The sequence below is a fragment of the Carcharodon carcharias genome, chromosome 9, assembly GCF_017639515.1.
Source record: "Carcharodon carcharias isolate sCarCar2 chromosome 9, sCarCar2.pri, whole genome shotgun sequence".
Lineage (NCBI taxonomy): Eukaryota > Metazoa > Chordata > Chondrichthyes > Lamniformes > Lamnidae > Carcharodon > Carcharodon carcharias.
In genome coordinates this window covers 160,127,796-160,142,871 of record NC_054475.1, presented here as the reverse complement: position 1 = coordinate 160,142,871, position 15,076 = coordinate 160,127,796, and the positions used below count along the sequence as shown (strand labels likewise).

At 42.0% G+C, this 15,076-nt stretch overlaps 1 protein-coding gene across 1 annotated transcript; it reads right to left on the bottom strand.

Moving 5' to 3' along the window:
• Positions 1-5,770: 5,770 nt before the first annotated feature.
• On the bottom strand, positions 5,771-12,530 carry LOC121282495 (aristaless-related homeobox protein-like). Its single transcript, XM_041196197.1, has 5 exons — positions 12,254-12,530; positions 11,399-11,864; positions 10,396-10,441; positions 7,981-8,261; positions 5,771-5,993 (listed from the first exon to the last, which is right to left on the bottom strand). The coding sequence occupies exons 1-5, from the start codon at positions 12,528-12,530 to the stop codon at positions 5,771-5,773; spliced, it is 1,293 nt and encodes a 430-aa protein (XP_041052131.1).
• Positions 12,531-15,076: the final 2,546 nt, after the last annotated feature.

The following is a 15,076-nucleotide window of genomic DNA, read 5'->3' as shown; positions in this document are numbered from 1 at the left end:
TGTAATGTTTGCAATTCTCCAGTCCTTTGGTACCTCCTCTGTGTCTAGGGAAGACTGAAAGATTATTGCCAGTACCCCTGCAATTTTCACTGTTACTTCCTTCAATGTCCTTGGATGCATCTCATTTGGTCCCAGTGTTTTATCAACTCTAAGTACTGACAGTTTATCCAACACTTCCTCCTCATCAACTTTGAATCCTTCTAGTTACAAAGTTTCCTCCTCTGTCACTGTGCCCTCGCCCTCGGTAGTACCTGCTTCCTTGGGAAAGGTAGATGCAAAATATTCATTTAACACCTCAGCCATGCCCCCCTGCCTCCATCTGCAAATCCCATTTTTGGTCCCTACTCGGTCCTTTTACCACCCTTTTACTATTTATTTGCTGATAGAAGACTTTGAGACTCCCCTTTATGTTGGTGGCCATAGTCCCTCTTTGCTTTTCTTATTTGCTTTTTCACCCCCACCCTCCCCCCACTGAATCTTTTGTATTCTGCTTGGTTCTCAATTATATTTCCTACCTGACACCTGAGGCACAATCAGCTCAGCCATGACCTTATCAAATGGTGGAGCAGGCTTGAGGGTCCGAATGGACTACTCCTGCTCCTAATTTGCATATTCATATGTTTATATGTGTCCTTGCCAGTGTTGTTTACAATCATCCTTGAAACAAACATAAAAACATTTCTTCGCTAACAACTTTTCTTTTAGGTTTAACAGCCATTTAATTCAGTTTAACTGCAGTCACTTTTTTGAAGACATTTATTAACCTGTCTTATTCAGATTGAAAAGTTTATCAAAGGCCTTTGAAGGGAACCGGTCAGAGCTTCCCTATATGGTGAGAAGAAGAAATGAGGACAAAAGAGTATAATTTATATAATAGCTTGTTGCAGTAGTCACAATCAATTTTGGACATTTTTATTATTGGAGCTAGCTAAGGTTAGTAACTACTGCAGAAATATATTTTATGTGCTACTTACTTGTTCTACTTCTGCTTAATATCTGTGTTTGGTCAGTTAAATCTTAAGTTGAGCAGTGTAATGATATGCTGTCACTTTCCTAAGATACATAGGATTTTGCGAGGATGTGAGGCAAAATCAGAAAATTAACTAAACTGAGGAAAAGTGCTCCATTCAATCCCTGAGACTGGCATCACTTTACCTTGACATCTGGGCATGTGCTCCTAGACATCGAAACCTAAGCCATAGAAGTCAAAAACAAAAATGTAGAGTGAAATAATGAAGAAATTTCAAAAATTAGCTGTCGCTCCCTCAAGAAAATCAGAGAGGTTCACCAAGTAGGATCTTCTTCTGAAACAAAGCTGACTGCCATTAACTAGATTATTTTCATACAAGCATTTCTCAGCTTTGTCCTTGTTCATCAATTCATTATTCCCCCAGCTGCTGTTATGATGAATGTGTTTTAGTTACTTTGATTTGTTTTTATTATAATTCTCAAAAAAGTTGTCTTATGAGGAAAGATTAGGCAGGCTGGGCTGGTTTCCATTGAAGTTTAGAAGGGTGAGGGTGACTTGTTTGAAGTATATAAGATCGTGAATGGTCTTGACATGGTGGTTGTGGATGGGATATTTCCTCTTGTGGGTGAGTCCAGAGCAAGGGGGCACTGTTTGAAAATCAGGTGTTGCCATTTTAGGATGCAGATGAGGGGAAATTTTTCTTTCAGAGGGTTGTGTGATTTTGGAACTCTCTACCACAGAAGGTGGTGGAGGTGGGGGTCATTGAATATTTTTAAGGCAGATAGATTCTTGTTAGGTAAGGGAATCAAAGGTTATCGGGGGTAGATAGGAATGTGGAATTTCAAACACAAACAGATCAGCCATGATCTTAATGAATGGTGGAGCAGGCTCGAGGGCCAGATGGCCTACTTCTGTTTCTATTTTGTATGTTTGTACGTATGGACCTGCTGACTTCATTCTCTCCTGTTTTATTACTTCTCTCATAAATGACAGCCAGGTTTTGCCCCTCTTGCCACCCTTGGATCTGTACCATTAATCCTTTGGAATTCATTGGTTTTGAGCCACTTGAACTTGCCTAAAACTTCCATGTAAATGATATCAAGCTGGCCATGCTTAATTCTAGAACCTCCAATAATGGGTAGTATGCTAGTAATGTCACCTCTAATGAATAAATGTGAGATTTAGTATGTTAATTATTTTTTGTTGATCCTAGGTGCAACCCTATTTACATCTTCAAAAAATTCCCAGTTCTTTTTTGACAACCCTCTTGTTGTTATAATCTGCTGAGTGAGTATTAAGGATGAAGATAATCCACAAAACATACTTTAGAATTGGAGTTACACAGATTGAACCAACAAGAGGGCTAAATTTAAACCTTGTAAAGGGCTATTAAGATACAGTGAATCATGTTATTATGATTGTTTACAATTATTTTCATTGACTTTACCAGTGACCTGTAATCATCGGTTTCTAGTTTGCAGAGCAGAGAATAAGATCAACTTAATTTATGAACAGACTCAGCACTGACACTGTTAAAAATAGAAATGTAAACTAAATGTAAAATTCCAAGCTGCTTCCCGTGTTAGCTAAGTATTTTGAAAGCTCCAATTTGAAATGGTATGAAAGGGGCATAAGTAATACAAAAGAGCCAATTAGAGAAATTTTCACAAAAGAATTATTGGAATATTGAATGCATCGTAAGTGACAACTGAAACACAGACAAACACAGCAATTAAGATGGAATTGTAATTTTTATTAATTCCCAGGATGTGGACATTTACTTCCCGTCTCTAGTTACCCTTGAGAAGGTGGCGGTGAGTTGCCTTCTCTAGCTGAAAAAGTCCATGTGATGACGTTGGTCCCACAATTCTGTTAGAGAGGGAAATCTAGGATTTTGACAATGAAGGAGTAACTAATATATTTCCAAGTCCTGATAATGTGTGGCTTGGAGAAGAACCTGCAGGTACTGGTGTACCCATGCACTTGCTGTCCTTGTCCTGCTTAATGGTAGAGATTGCAAGTTTGGGAAATGCTGTTGAAGGAGCCTTGTTGAGTTGCTGCAGTGCATCTGGTAGGTATTACAGGATTAAACACTTGAAAAGGGAAAATACTGAAGAGTAAAAGAGAAATGTGCATGGAGTAAACAGTTGGGATGTGTTTTTAGCACATGCAATAGATGAATAGGTAGATGAATAGATGTGCAACAGACACAAAAGATGAATTTTCTGTGCTGAAATGTCTGTTACCATGTGCTTCCATTGTATTGATTTTCATTTTGGCCAAGCTTCGGTTGAGGAAGTACTGTTTTTGTGATTAACTGCATATTCTACAATGCTTACACCTACCCAAACTATTCAATCACTGTCTCTAAAAGACATTGGGTGAGTTTGTGATTAATGAAACCTACTAAACTTCAGGCAAAGTAAGAACAAAAATAAAGATTTGCATTTAAGTTTTTTTTTAATTACTATTATTAAGTAAGCATGTGAATTACACAACAGCAGCAATGATACCACTGTGAGACTTGCAATAAGTGAAGAGAATTTGATTAACAGTACCATTATTGAAAATATTCAACAGTTATCATCACATGAGTAATTGCCTCTCTCATCCCCAGATGTGATCCCATTGAGTTATTTTAGGATCTAAGCTAGAGCTGACAGCATTTCTGTAGAATTCAAAGTAAAAGAATGAGCTTGCATTTATATTTCAACTTTCACCACCTCAGCTTGTCCCCACATGCTAACTACCACTTTGGAAGTGTAGCTGCTGTTGCAGGAAACATAGAGGTCAATTTACCCACAGCAAACTTCCACAAACAGCAATGTGATCACCAGCAGCCAGTCTGTTTGCATGATGGTGGTTGAGGGATAAATGTTGGTCAGAACAGCCAGGAGAACTGTTCTGTGAAGTAGTGGCCCAGGATATTTAAGAGCTGCTTTACTATCTTATCAAAAAGACTATTCCCTGGACAGTTCAGCACTGGGAGTGTCAGCCTGGATCTTGTACTCAAGACTCAGGGGTGGGGCTTGGGCCCACAACCTTCATGAATCAGAGGCACGGAGTCCCCTCTGATGGTGACTATATCAGCATCAAACAGGGAGGCTCTACAAAATGTTTCAGGCTTTTCGGGGTGTGGGGGGGAGGGGGGGGAGGGGAACACCTCATAAAATCCCAGCAATCATGCCTCACTGCTTCTTTCACGGCGGACCAGAGACATGCAGCCCTCAAAAGAACAGAATTAGCTAACGATCTTAAAAAGAATACCACAATGCTGTGTGTGTTGGGGTCCAGTCTGCATTCAGTTTGAGTTGCAGTGGTGAGGTTCAGAATGAATGTATTCCAACCCATAATGTTTTATCACCTGCCGATTAAATCCTCACTGACTGTCCACCGTCGCGCCTGAAACTTTCCTTCATATATATGGCCGGATTTAGCCGTAGTTTGAAGTCGGACGGAACCCGCTCACTTGGGAATAGGACAACTTGAAGCAGCCGAGTTCCACTCCAAGTCAGGATTAAGTAACTTGTTGGCCGGACATGACAGGATTCACAGTTCGACAAAGTACTTCAGTAGAATATGCATTTGCTTCTTTATTTCAGTTAGAGCCTCGAATTATTAAGCTGCCAAGTAATTGCTTTTTATGGACTGGTTGGGAAATTAGCCATCTGGAATGTGTCGCTCATGATCCAGTGTCCTTTTACAGAAGGCGCGGGCACTACTCTTAGAGGAATCGTTCTTTCCCTTAACAACCTGACCAGTTCGATTCAAGTGTAATATTCATCACCAGTGATTTCCGAATAAAGGCAGGGAGGCTGGGCAGTAAAGCAGGCATTTAAGAAGAAGCTTTGAAGTGAGTTTGATTTATTCCCTCGGATATAGCTTTAGGTTGGTTACAGTGTATTGTAGGGTGTCAAACTATGACTGAAGATAAATGATTACGCCAGAGAGAGCAGTCTATGCAACAGCGTGCCAGTCATTCGGGTACCTGTTTGCTTCATATAAATGTTAATGAGTCTCTTTCGCCCATTATTAAGACACAGTCAACCCAGTATGAACAGCAACAGTCTGTAAGGGAACTCCTGTAAACTACTGCTCTCCTCCGTTCTCCTGTTATTCAAGTTCAACATTTCTGATCACGCAGCAGCTTTTAGTGGTTCCAATGTCAGAACAACTCGCCAAAAGCTGAAGTATTACTTGGTAGCATCATTAAATACACGTTTCGCCTGTAGGAATCTCAGAGTAGGACGGGAGATCACACGAGACACACCACTTAACATTAAAATACTATATATTCTGTTGCATCTGATAACCATTTTATAAATTAAATAGATCCTTTTGTGAGTGACGATCTAAGTACATCTATCTACATGGTTACAGGTCCCTCAATATAGAAATCTTTCTGCTGGACCTAACAAGGAGTCTCTCAACCGGAATTGTAGCCTTGTCAGTCATTGGGGGCGAGGGGAAGTGGAGAGAACTGGTTACAAAGCACACGACACCCCTTTAGCTGTTACTTTGGTTTTTAAAATATTTACAGCACAAGGCAGTTCTACTACAAAGTGGCGGTTTAACTTTCAATTGATCTCCCCTCCCCTACCCGCCAAAGTTTCATCAAAGCGCCAGCCACCAGCTCCGTGAACACAGAATTCCACCACCCCCCCCAATCCCCCCAAAAAAGCTTCACTGAGGTTGGAAGCGTTTTTTAAAGTTGCTTTCTCTGCAGCTCCCTCTGATCGGTTGGCCGGCTCGGTGTGGTTCGCTGGCCGCCAGTCCCTTCAAGAACGGGCTGGGAGCACCTCAGCAGACCTCTTTACCTGCGCTGGCGAGGTTCGGGAGCAGAGAGATCGGGGGGTTCTGGTCTGTGTGTTCTTTCGCTTTTAGTCTCAGGCTGGCAATGCTGGAGGTTTTTCTGTCCAGGGCAGCCGACTGCGGGTGAGTGAAGACAGCAGGGTCCAGTGTGGGGACTGAAGGCTTCACCACCAGCGAGGCTGTCATTAATGGGTTCATAGCCGTGAAAAACCTGCAAAGCAAAAAAAAAACAGGCAAGCCGCCTGCTGAATACCCGGGTGAAGAAATGAAGCGTTATCGATTTTAATTCAACCTCCCCAGATAGCCAATTTCCATATTAATTTCGAGAAATCAAAAAAAAACAAAACACTGCTGAAAATTGGGAATTAAATCCAGAAAATGCTGGAAAACATTCAGCAGCTCTGGCAACATCTGTGTGTGTGTGTGTGAGAGAGAGAAAAAAAAAACAAATATTTCAGCTCCGTGAGGGATCTCTCTCTCTCTAACGGAAGGAGCATGACCTGAAACGTTAACTCTGTACCCATCTCACAGATACTGCCTGACCTGCTGAGTATTTGCATCATTTTCTGTTTTTTCCCCCCTCTAACACTTAAAAAAAAAGATGTTCAGAACAGGAAAGGGTTCAAACCGACATCCAACTCGCTCTCGGTACAAAATGAGTGCCTAACCTCTCGTGCACTTCACAGTTGGAGAGAATACTGTTATGGGAGGGGAGGGGGGACCAATTACATAAATGAAATGCTAAACGATCAAGGTGAATATTATCACTCTAAATGTCCAGAAAGTAGGTCCGGAGGGCAAGTGAAATATATGAAAACTAATTTTTTTAAAAAAAATCAGGTAAAAAGGTTTTCTTTGCTCAAAGGATGATACAATATTTGCAATGATGGGTCAGACAGAGGTAGAGGAGGCAAAGGACTGGAGTCGTTTTAAAAAGCAGGTGAGGTTGCGTTGGGTGTGTATGCGGGGGGAGGAGTTAGTCTTAAACTCTGGAGACTTGAACTTCCAGAGGCCAATTACCCTGTTCTCATCCTCGACTCCGCCGTCCCCCAACCATCTCTAAAAGATCCTTAGAGCAAGCTCCCAGCAGTCCTCGGCTCCTAACTTTTCGTCATTTCTACAGATTCAATATTTGTCTTCGGATGGGAAAGGGCAAGAAAAACCGCTGTTTAAATTGCTCTGAAATTTCAATCGACGCTGAAGAGGGTTGACTATGGCCAGGTGCGTGAAGCAGAATGACGGGTTCAATCCCCGACCGACTGTGGTAGTTCATTGGAGTCTGTCTCCTCGCCTTGACTCCGCGCTTGATGTGGAGAGGTTCCCCTTAAGATAGACAACCTCTTTTTGTAAAAAAAAAATTCATTCACGGGATGTGGGCCAGCATTTATTGCCCATTCCTAATTGCCCTTGAGAAGGTGGTGGTGAGCTGCCTTGTCTGTCTCTAACGGAGAGAGATTCCCGTGACCCTTTGTGGATTATGGCTCTTTACCTGATTGAACAGAAGTGCCAAGTTTTGTTTTGCCATGCCCCTTTTGTAATACGGTATTATGGGCGCAATAACTGTAATTCGACCGACAATTGAATTGTTAATCGTTTTTAACACCATCAGGAGTGTGGAATGTCAGCTATTTCTACAACTGGGAGACTTTACATTGTAATTCCTCTCCAGCGCTATCATATGCTCATTCTAACTTGGATATCAGGATAACTTTGATAAGAAGCAGATAGAAATAACACATAGAAACAGACATCATCTATATAGTTAAAAAAAGGCACATCTTACATACTCAGGAACACCAGCCACACTAAGATAGCTGTTAAAAAAGGGTTCAGTTAACTTAAGATATGTGGCTTTCAAATGAAAATAAAGTGTTAATATAGAGAAGTCAGACCTTCCCTATGTGGTACAAGAGCAAAATACCGCGGATGCTGGAAATCCGAAATAAAAACAGAAAACACTGCAAATATTGAGCAGCATCTGTCTAGAGTTGAACACTGACCTAAACCATTAACTCCTTTTCTCTTTCCACAGATGCTGCCTGACCTGCTGAGTATTTGCAGCATTTTCTGTTTTAATTTCGGATTTCCAGCATCCGAGTTTTTTTTTGCTCTTGTGCCACACAGAGAAAGTCTAACTTCAAATAGGGAAGATACACCGTGCAACATATGAAGACATCTACATAGATAGTTGCACTGACCTTCCAAAGTGTGGATTGAGCAATGGGTGCCTGAAGAAAGTAGTCCCGATGAAGGTGCTGATGCCTAATTGGGCTGCAGAGTTATAGGCGTTGGCAGCTGTTGGAGCAGCAAGTGTAGGGAGAGAGGCTGACCTCCAGGTCGGTTCCACACCTGAGGAATGGCCCAGCGGAACATCCAAATAAAGTCCCAGTGGACTGGCCAGGGACAAACCGTGAGGATGACTCAGGTTTCCAGCCTTTTCCCGTTTTCTCCACTTAGCTCTACGGTTTTGAAACCAAACCTGGAAAGAGGCAACGTGCGAGATTTAAGAGCTATCCATCCCCACACACAAAGCTAGTTCATAACTCGTACAGGCTTCTGACCAAGGACACACTGAATCCAAATGACTCGCAGCGGTCATGGACAACCGTTCAGTTATGGTCAAATTATTATCAGTAATACAAGTAAAAATCGCAATTCAAAGGATCATATGTGCCGCTAAACAATGGGAAAGTTAGACTTTGGATAAAAAGAATCGAGCATAATAGGAGTAATTTGTTTAGTTTTGCGTGCAATTTAAAATTATTAGGTAGAATTCAGCAAGTTAGCGTTGAGTCAAAAAACTACTTGTAAAACGATAATTCTAAAACTACAGTAATTCTAACTACAGTAATTATAAAACTACAGAACCACTAATCCTGCCGGCAGTAATTCTAAAACGACTAATTATAAAACTACATAACCACAGCAAATCTAAAACGACAGCAATTATAACTACAGTAATTTTGAAACGTTTACATTATAACTACAGTACTTCTAATGTTACAGCAATTCTAGCTACAATCATTTTAAAACGACAGTAATTTTTTGAAACGACAGTAATTACAAAAGTACGTTATAGCTACAGTAATTCTAATTACATTAATTCTAAAACGACAGTAATTCTAACTACAGTAATTCTAAAACGACAGTAATTCTAACTACAGTAATTCTAAAACGACAGCAATTATAAAACTACAATAATTTTAAATACAGTAATTCTAAAACTATTTTAAAATAAATATTGCAGGGTTTGATCTATAATTTTGCAGATTATTTCAATCAGTTCTTAACTGCCTTAAAGCCTCCCAACCCAATGCCCAAGTGCATTCCTCTGAAGAGTTCCATGTAAACATATCCCAATGCTACTTAAAGAGACGGATGATCTGCAACCTGCAATTTCAGGCAAGTGTATCTTATTCCCCCAACCCGTAGGAAAATGGACTGAAATAATCTCGTTAACCGGCGAGGGAAAACATCGGCCGATAGATGACTTCAATTCTTATTCAGATACTTTGAAGTTTGTCTAATTTCTGAAGTGCCAGTCTGTGTGAATGATGCAACACACACAAGTCTCAAGATCAAATATTTAAAACGATCCACCTTTGGCACCAGTTACGTCTACACAATGGGGCAGAAACTTCCCTAAAGTCCACACGGAGGATGGAAATCATTAGCTCGATGATATAAGGAACTGAACAGTCTTCCAGGTATAGTGAAGTCCGTTGTTCGGTCGAACCATCTCGCAGCCAGTCCGCACGATACCATGACTGAGGGCAAGATTTCAAGAGCAGCTGCCGGTCTGGGCATTGCATCTTATATTAATAACAAAGTGAAATGTCTCGGGGATGCGAGATCAATGCTTCAGATTCTCACACACACAAATCGATAAGACATAAACTAAACTAAACATTAATGAGCACTTGTATCAGTGCGAGATCTTGAAAGGGGAACCCGCTCTCCCTATTTCACATCCTCCGATGTGTGGTCGTATATAAAGCACGGAAGTTTGACATTGGAACCCGATATATAAAAGCCTTCGAGACAGTGTGAGTTGTTGCCCTAGAGAGGATCCTTGTGATAACTCGGTTAATGTATCAGCGATTTAATTATGCTTATGAGCACCGTATCTGAAAATGTCATGTGTTAAGGAGTGAGAGGTTTTGTTTGTAATAGACTCAGGCCACCCAGCGCTGCTGGTGTTGTACGCCATATGGTTTCTATTCATTGACACTCCCCAAGGTCCTTTGTAATTTCGCCAGTCCCCAGAGAAGAGAAACTTTTGAGTGCAAAATGTACCGAATCCAGACAATTTAACTTTGATCTGCATCAGCCAATGATCGGAGGAATGTTTAATCCATCACTTTGGCAATGAATAAGCAAATGGCTAAATCTAAATTCTACTCATTCAGTCTGCGCGTCGCCCTCCCACCCTCCCTATCGCTTTCATGTGGGTCGCTTTCATTTAAAAGTTCAGGGTAGACTCTACAATCTGGTGGTTATTACAGTTTATTAAAGCTCCTCTCGGCTCCTTTCCACTCAGTGATAACTCTCGCTAGCTGCCTGTGAAGACATCATTCTTGACCATCTGAAAAAAACGATAAGTGGACACATACCTGTACCCTTGCTTCGGTTAAGTCCAACCGCATTGCCAGATCTTCCCTGCGGAGAAACACAGACCGTTCTTGACCAAACAAAAGCTGCATTTGACTGGACATATTTTCTTTGTTGACTCGTTCAGAAGGAAACAATTCCTGCGTTTTCGAGAATATTTCGTGACTGAGAATAGATTTAGTTATCTACAATTTGCGGTCAATACCTATCCACTATGCTTAATAGAAAGAACTTGAGTTCCAAGTAACTTGCACTTTCCACACCACCTTTAAGGCGATCAAACGCCCCCAGTCGCTCCACAAAGGGAACCATGCGACTCGGAGCTGTGATACCCCACAACCTTTCTCACACAGTGAGTGGCTAGGTTCTGGAATGCACTGGACGCAGGTTCGATTGAAGCATTCAAAGGGGAATTAGACTGTTACCTTAAAAATAAAGGAACAATGTGCAGGGTTACGATCAGTAGGCGCAGGAATGACACTAAGTCAATTGCTCATGCCGGTGCATTCACGATGGACTGAATAGCCTCTCCTCCTGAGCTGTAACAATTCTCCCATACCAGGGTGACAACTTTTTAAAGGCAGAGGGAATGTATATTTGAACATTTTGCTCAATGCCATGTTTTAATCAAGAGTTTTAGATTCGTAGTTTATTCAGCCCTAAATTGATTAGCTGCGTTTTCTGAAAGTATCCGGATTACATTTTAACCCGTGTGACACCAATATTGCTATCTAATATACAATATATTGCTTCCTTGTTTTATTCGGCTGTGCACTTTCTTTGTAGGGGAGATTTGTAAAGATTTCGCTGCTGTGGAATCTTTTACATTGACAATTGTAATTTTAAATAATCCTCCTTTATCTTTTTAAATCTATTTGGATGTAATTTAGATATTTATAACGCTCAAATTAATCAAGAGACACACAGTTACCAGCGCAGTGATTATCACTGGCAGGGATACTGAGAGACCAGTGAAGCGACCTGTGCCCACATTTACCTGCTTACCTTGTGAAGACATCGGGATAATGAGTTTTCCTAAATGCTCTCTCCAACTCCTCCAGTTGAAAGTTGGTGAAAGTGGTTCTGTAGCGACGCTGTTTCCGTTTGAAGGACCCATGCTCCTGGTCACCGACACAGGAAAAATACTGAACCCCGGCGCCGTCTTCCTGATCCACAATCTCACTGGTTCTCTCCTCCCTTCCTCTCCCTCCCGGAACTTGGATGTCCGTTGATTTCTCTCTCTCCACACAATGTTTTACACCTCCTTCTGCCGGCACCGGGGACGATGCCATCCCTCCTCTGCTCTTTTGCGAAGGCTTCAATTCGTCCCGTCTCTTGCCTTGCACACTCAGCAAGCCGGGGCTCGGATTGTCTTCGTCCGAAGGAAGTTCACGAAACCAGTTTCCACACTCGCCTCGGTCGGCCTCTTCCCGTTTGGGGGGAGTTTGAGCTGGAGAGAGCTGATGCCACCCTAATCCACGAATCCTTTCCACTTCCGACTCTGCTTAAAACCACACAGACACACACACAAACACACACACAAAACACAACCGGCAGTTAAACGGTGAAAAATATCCAGCCAAAAAATCTTTACACTAGCTTAACTCAAAATTAAGAGCAGTCTTTTGCCTAAACTTTGCTTTGAACATTTTCCCATCGCTTACAACTTGAGTGCCTTGTGTTTCTATGTCTCATTAACTAGCAATCTAGAAATAATTGCAATAAATTGTAAATGTGAGCAAATGCTTTTGGATAGGTTGCTATGGCCTTTTAAACGCACTAACACAATTAAATATTCTATTTTATATAAAGAAAAACAATAGCAGTTTTCCTTATCAAACGATCAGATTCTTCAATTACCTCCAATTTCCACTATTTCTTCCTTTTGAAATGATTTGCTTCCAATCTCCATTCGACCCCCCGGTGCCATTTCACCTTCCGGCTTCCCCCCAATTCTCGAAGCCGAAGACGGGGCATCTCCGCGTTTAATGGGCGGGCTGGTGCGTCCCAAGATGCTGTCTATGAGATAGGAGGAGAGCAGAGGGAAAGGCTGTGATTTCTTGCCGCAGGCAGAGTCCAGGCGCTCAGGGTTGGGCGGCGGCGGCGGCGGCGGCGGGCGTTCACACTGAGTTTTCATGGCATACGGAGTCCTCTGAGACCTGTCAGTGGATCAACTTTCTGCCCGAAGGCATGACCGCGTCCAACCGGAGCATTAGCGACATTCGTAATGGACAGTAGTTTGTGCGCTCGCTACTTTAAATAAACATGCTCACAGACTTTCCATTGGTACGTCGGACGAACAGGACTGGCGGTCCGGGGCAGCGGAAAACCTGGAGTGGATTTCATCGCTCCGAAAGCTTCGAAATAAATCAACTTGCCCGTCGTTCATAATGCCAGCAGACCTCCTGGTCTTACCTACTGATGTCTCATGTTTCGTATTTGGCAAAACACGCTCCTGAAAATTTTAAAGGCGGTTCTAAAAAAAATCTCACAACGGTCTCAAAACGTAGCTTCGGAAAAATACAGGCGAAATGTTTGGAACCGTAGTGTCACAGTGTTTATGGAATCCTGGGGGGGTGGAGGGGGGTAACCATAGAACCATAGAAAAGTTACGGTGTAGGAAGAGGCCATTCAGCCCATCGTGTCTGCGCCAACCCCCCCCCCTCCCCCCCTCAAAAAAAGAGAAAAAAAAGAAACCAGCCGCTCATTTTAATCCCACTTTCCCTGCACCTGGTCCGTAGCCTTGCAGGTTACAGGGCTTCAGGTGCAGATCCAGGTACCTTTTTAAATGAGTTGAGCGTTTCAGCCTCAACCACTAATTTAGGCCAGTGAATTCCAGACGCCCACCAGCCCCTGGGTGAAAAAAGCTTTTCCTCACGTGCCCTCTAAACCTTCCACCAATCACCTTAAACCTGTGCCCCCCGGTAAACGACCCCTGTCTACCCTATCTAGGCACCTCATAATTTTTTACACCTCAATGAGGTGAACCCTCAGCCTCCTCTGTTCTAAGGAAAACAACCCCAGCCTATCCAATCTCTCCTCATAGCTGCAATTTTCAAGCCCTGCCAACGTTCTTGTAAATCTCCTCTGCACTCTCCCCGGAGCAATTATGTCCTTCCTGTAATGTGGTGACCAGAACTGAACACAAAATTCCAGCTGTGGCTTAACCAGCTTTTCATATGGTTCCACCATTACATCCCTGCTTTTGTATTCAATACCTCACCCAATAAAGGGAAATATTCCATGTGCTTTCTTGACCACCTTGTCTACCTGTCCTGCCACCTTTAGGGACCTGTGGACATGAACTCCAAGGTCTCTCACTTCTTCAGCCCCTCTCAATAACTTCCCATTTATTGAGTATTCCCTTGCTTTGTTTGCCCTCCCCAAATGCATTACCTAGTAGTTTGCAATGCTAAAAAATAAATTCTACACAGTCATACAATAACTAAATTGGACCCACAACAATAATGTACTGATAGAAAAATAATTGAAGTCGCATATTAAAAAAATGATTGGCATTGTTAATTAGCAACTTGTTTCTTTGTGATCTGTAAAACAAATACCTGGATTTTTTTTTAATAAAAGCCGATCAGATGTAGACTAGACTGAGGAAGAACCTATTCCTGGACGCTGGGTTCAGTACAGCACCTTGTCCTGACTGTAGTCTTGTCATTAAACAAGGTACAACAACTCTCTCCACATCGACTTTCATCCATATATCGTTTTATGGTAATGAATTGCTTCAGGGCACTTCACATGGGGCATTATGAAGCAAAATTTGCCACCAAGTGCAGGTAACCAGAAGTTTGGTGAGAGGTGCTTGAGGCCCTTATACAAAGTTAAAGAATGTCTATTTCGCTGAATTCATGACTGTGCGGCTGTGTTCGGCAAATAAAACGTTGTCAAAGTTTAATGATGACTCCGTTTCCTCTCTAACTTACAATTGCTTTTCTTGATTTGAAAGGAGTTCGACCACCGCTCCAACACCCCCACCATACCTTTACCTCCATGCGCTTCTGAACGAACAGGCCACCTTAAATAATTCAAAACATAATGCATTTTATATTTAAAACATGTTGCATCTTACTGGTGCTAAATAATTCTCTAGCTGTTCAAAATCACTTTTCCCCTACAACAGGTGTTATATATTGTTATTTACTGGATCGCGCTGCTTGTGTCTGCTGAGATTTTTTCCACCCCAAATGTCTCAAGTTGTGCAGATCTCAGCTCGCCCCAGTCTCCCGACATTCCTTGGTTTGAGGTCATTCGCTACAATTACATAGCATTTTAATATAGAAACGATAACATGGGAGCTGTGTCACTGACCAACCAGAATGCTTTACTGTTTCTTACACACATCATTTGTCCTGATCTCTGTAAATGCATCAGTCCCGTCCTCATATCCCTTGATCCCCTTTCCACCAACCACCTTACCATCAACAGCCGATCAGATCTGTTCCGAAATGAGCTTGGCTTCAATCACTAACTCAGTGTATTCCACAATCGCACAACATTCCGCATTAAAAAGCCTTCTCTCTCTGTCTAAATCTTTTATATCTAATCTTACAGAATTTGAGACCCTTCAATCTCTGAAAACAAGTTTTTATTTACCTGTTGCAGCCCTTTAAATGCCAAAAGTTCTATCAAATTAACTCTTAATTTCCTCTGTTCTAACAAGACAAC

Coding starts and splice junctions, on each gene's coding strand:
- LOC121282495 (XM_041196197.1), bottom strand. CDS start 12,530: ATGAAAACTCAGTGTGAACGCCCGCCGCCGCCGCCGCCGCCGCCCAAC. Junction 11,865..12,253: donor AGAAATAGTGGAAATTGGAG/GTAATTGAAGAA, acceptor TTCGTGGATTAG/GGTGGCATCAGCTCTCTCCA. Junction 5,994..7,980: donor CTCAATCCACACTTTGGAAG/GTCAGTGCAACT, acceptor TTTGCTTTGCAG/GTTTTTCACGGCTATGAACC.